The following is a 2,434-nucleotide window of genomic DNA, read 5'->3' on the forward strand; positions in this document are numbered from 1 at the left end:
ACGCCAGTTGTATGTCCACCACTTCACGGATGCCAGAGCAGAAGATGAACCTGCAGAAACCAGCCCATCCTCCGGGCCTGCTCCATCAGACATGCGTGCACCATAAACCTCCAGCCTTCCCACCAGGCAGCTTCAAAGCTGTTGCTGCAAAGGAAAGCAGTGCTGTCTACGGTTAGCTCCTTTCCCCTTTGCTGGCAGAGACTCACCTCCAGTCCTATGGGAAGAAAGAAACTGAGACAGAGACCGGTGGGTGACACAATTGTCACTTCTCTCCATAACCTTGTCAGGGTTGTGATACAGTCAGCTACCATACCTAAAGAGGGCACCAGGGACAGAAAGTCTATGCTCCCCTCCGCCCAGCCCAGCTCCCAGAGCACACAGCTCTTGGGGATTCATTTACTGGACATTTCAGACAGACACTGTTCCGTTACACAGATCGATTTGATTACAGAAACTTACCATCTGCCCCTGTGTTGTACCAACCAAAGTCTGCAAGCACCCTGACAGCGAGGAGGATTAATATTACATTTCCATCTGCTCCGCAACAGGAGCTGCCCATAAGCAACAACCTGAAGATGCCTCTGAGCTCCTAAATCCCACCTTGCCCTTAAAAAAATGCAAGTTATGGGAAGAACAAGAGGAGCCATGACAATCCAGTTCCCTCAAAGCACAAGTCACATCCACAGCAACATTTAAAACTTGCTCCGTTTCCTGCATGGCTAAATGCAGGGAACATTAACAGGTCACATCAAAGAGACATCTAAGTGGTGACAATGCCAATATAAAACCATTCACTGGGTCTGCACCAATGTAACAAACTTTAAAAAAGTATTAAAACAGACTGTTTATTACAGCATATGATGTGTTATATTAATTTACACAATGATATATATATAAAAACAGCCATTGATGATGTACAGTAAATTGGACATCAACAGGAATATTAAAACTACTGATACTCATGCACGTGACATGCATATGTTTTTTTTCTTTTTCAAAAGCAGTTTTACACAATATACTGAAGTTACTAAGCCTTGGTCAGCTGCTCCAACAGTTTGCTCTGAACACCACTGCCGTCCACAGCGGGACTCCCAGGAGATCGGAGCAGAGTGCACTCCAGAGAAGGCGACTTAACCTTGGAGACAGATTGAACAGGAGCCCTTTCCTGGTGGGGGAAGGCTGGGGGAGGACAGGGGTGAGTTTCAAGAAGAGAATCATCAAGAAAAGAAAAAAAAAACAGGCCAGACTACCAGGAGGAAGAAGTTCAAGATGTGGCAACAGGAGCAGCAGAAAGGGACAAGCAAAAACATGAAGACCACCCACACTCCCTCCCCCTTATCCCCTAAAAACTTATGACCTTAAGCTGGCGATATCCTGTATAAGACCCAGAACTGGAAAAACTAGGCAAGGAAGATCCATTCCCAGAAACATTAGCCTTTTTTCAAAGCCTTCTGATACCATGCATGGGAGGCTGTTCACCACTGAAATGGCAGTGTTATGTTGGGTTTTTTTAAACGAGTATAATGGTCTTTTATTTCCACGTAAAAGGCACTAGTATCCACCCAAGTTCTGAAGACAAGTGACATAATTTACCTTAAGTTTTAAATATTTGTATAGAAAAAAAAAAATCTGTGGAAATATGTACACAAAAGCACCTTGCTTCTGAAAGCAGAAGCAGATACATTCCACCTCACTAGACGGTTGTCATGAGCTTCAGGGAGCCCGACCGAAAGCGGAGGATTTTCTTCTTGAGGTTATGGGAGGCTTTGATTTTGACAAAGGCCTTCGCCGCATTTTCATGCAGCTCCGGCGCCGTGACCGTTTGGATGGGGAGTGTCTGGACAAACTGTGACCAAATAAGGCCCCCGCTCTCATCAGAGTCGCTGGTGGTCGTGCTCTCCCCTACGAACTCCACCTCGCTCAGGCTCGACTCGCTGTCTCCAAAGCAGTTAAATTGCTCGGCTCGTCCTCGCTCGTGTCCACCACGGTGGAGTGGAACAAGGACTCGCACTCCGCCGAGTACTCCGAGTCGCTGGCCACGTACGCGTACGGGCTGACGTAGGGCAGGGGGACTTGCGAGTAGACCCCCACACCTTCCCGCCGGTTCCTCCTCGCCCTCCGCAGGGCCTCCTCGTAGGAAATCTCCGCCGACGACTTCCACCGGCGGTAGTCGGCCCGCTCACCACGGTGGAGTGGAACAAGGACTCGCACTCCGCCGAGTACTCCGAGTCGCTGGCCACGTACGCGTACGGGCTGACGTAGGGCAGGGGGACTTGCGAGTAGACCCCCACACCTTCCCGCCGGTTCCTCCTCGCCCTCCGCAGGGCCTCCTCGTAGGAAATCTCCGCCGACGACTTCCACCGGCGGTAGTCGGCCCGCTTGTGTTTAGGCTTGGCCACCACAACCTCTCGGCCGTGCCCGTGGGATCGGATGG

At 50.0% G+C, this 2,434-nt stretch overlaps 1 protein-coding gene across 1 annotated transcript in view; it reads right to left on the bottom strand.

Moving 5' to 3' along the window:
* Window positions 1-931: 931 nt before the first annotated feature.
* Window positions 932-2,434, bottom strand: part of LOC104073851 (dapper homolog 1-like) — a gene marked incomplete at its 5' end in the record, with an annotated part of 7,381 nt that continues 5,878 nt past the window's right edge. Inside the window, 3 exon segments of the mRNA XM_009573780.1 lie at window positions 932-1,953; window positions 1,956-2,093; window positions 2,294-2,426. Coding sequence (XP_009572075.1) covers window positions 1,694-1,953; window positions 1,956-2,093; window positions 2,294-2,426 — 531 coding nt within the window.

This window comes from Fulmarus glacialis, unplaced genomic scaffold (assembly GCF_000690835.1).
Source record: "Fulmarus glacialis isolate BGI_N327 unplaced genomic scaffold, ASM69083v1 scaffold7423, whole genome shotgun sequence".
NCBI classification, from domain to species: Eukaryota; Metazoa; Chordata; class Aves; order Procellariiformes; family Procellariidae; genus Fulmarus; species Fulmarus glacialis.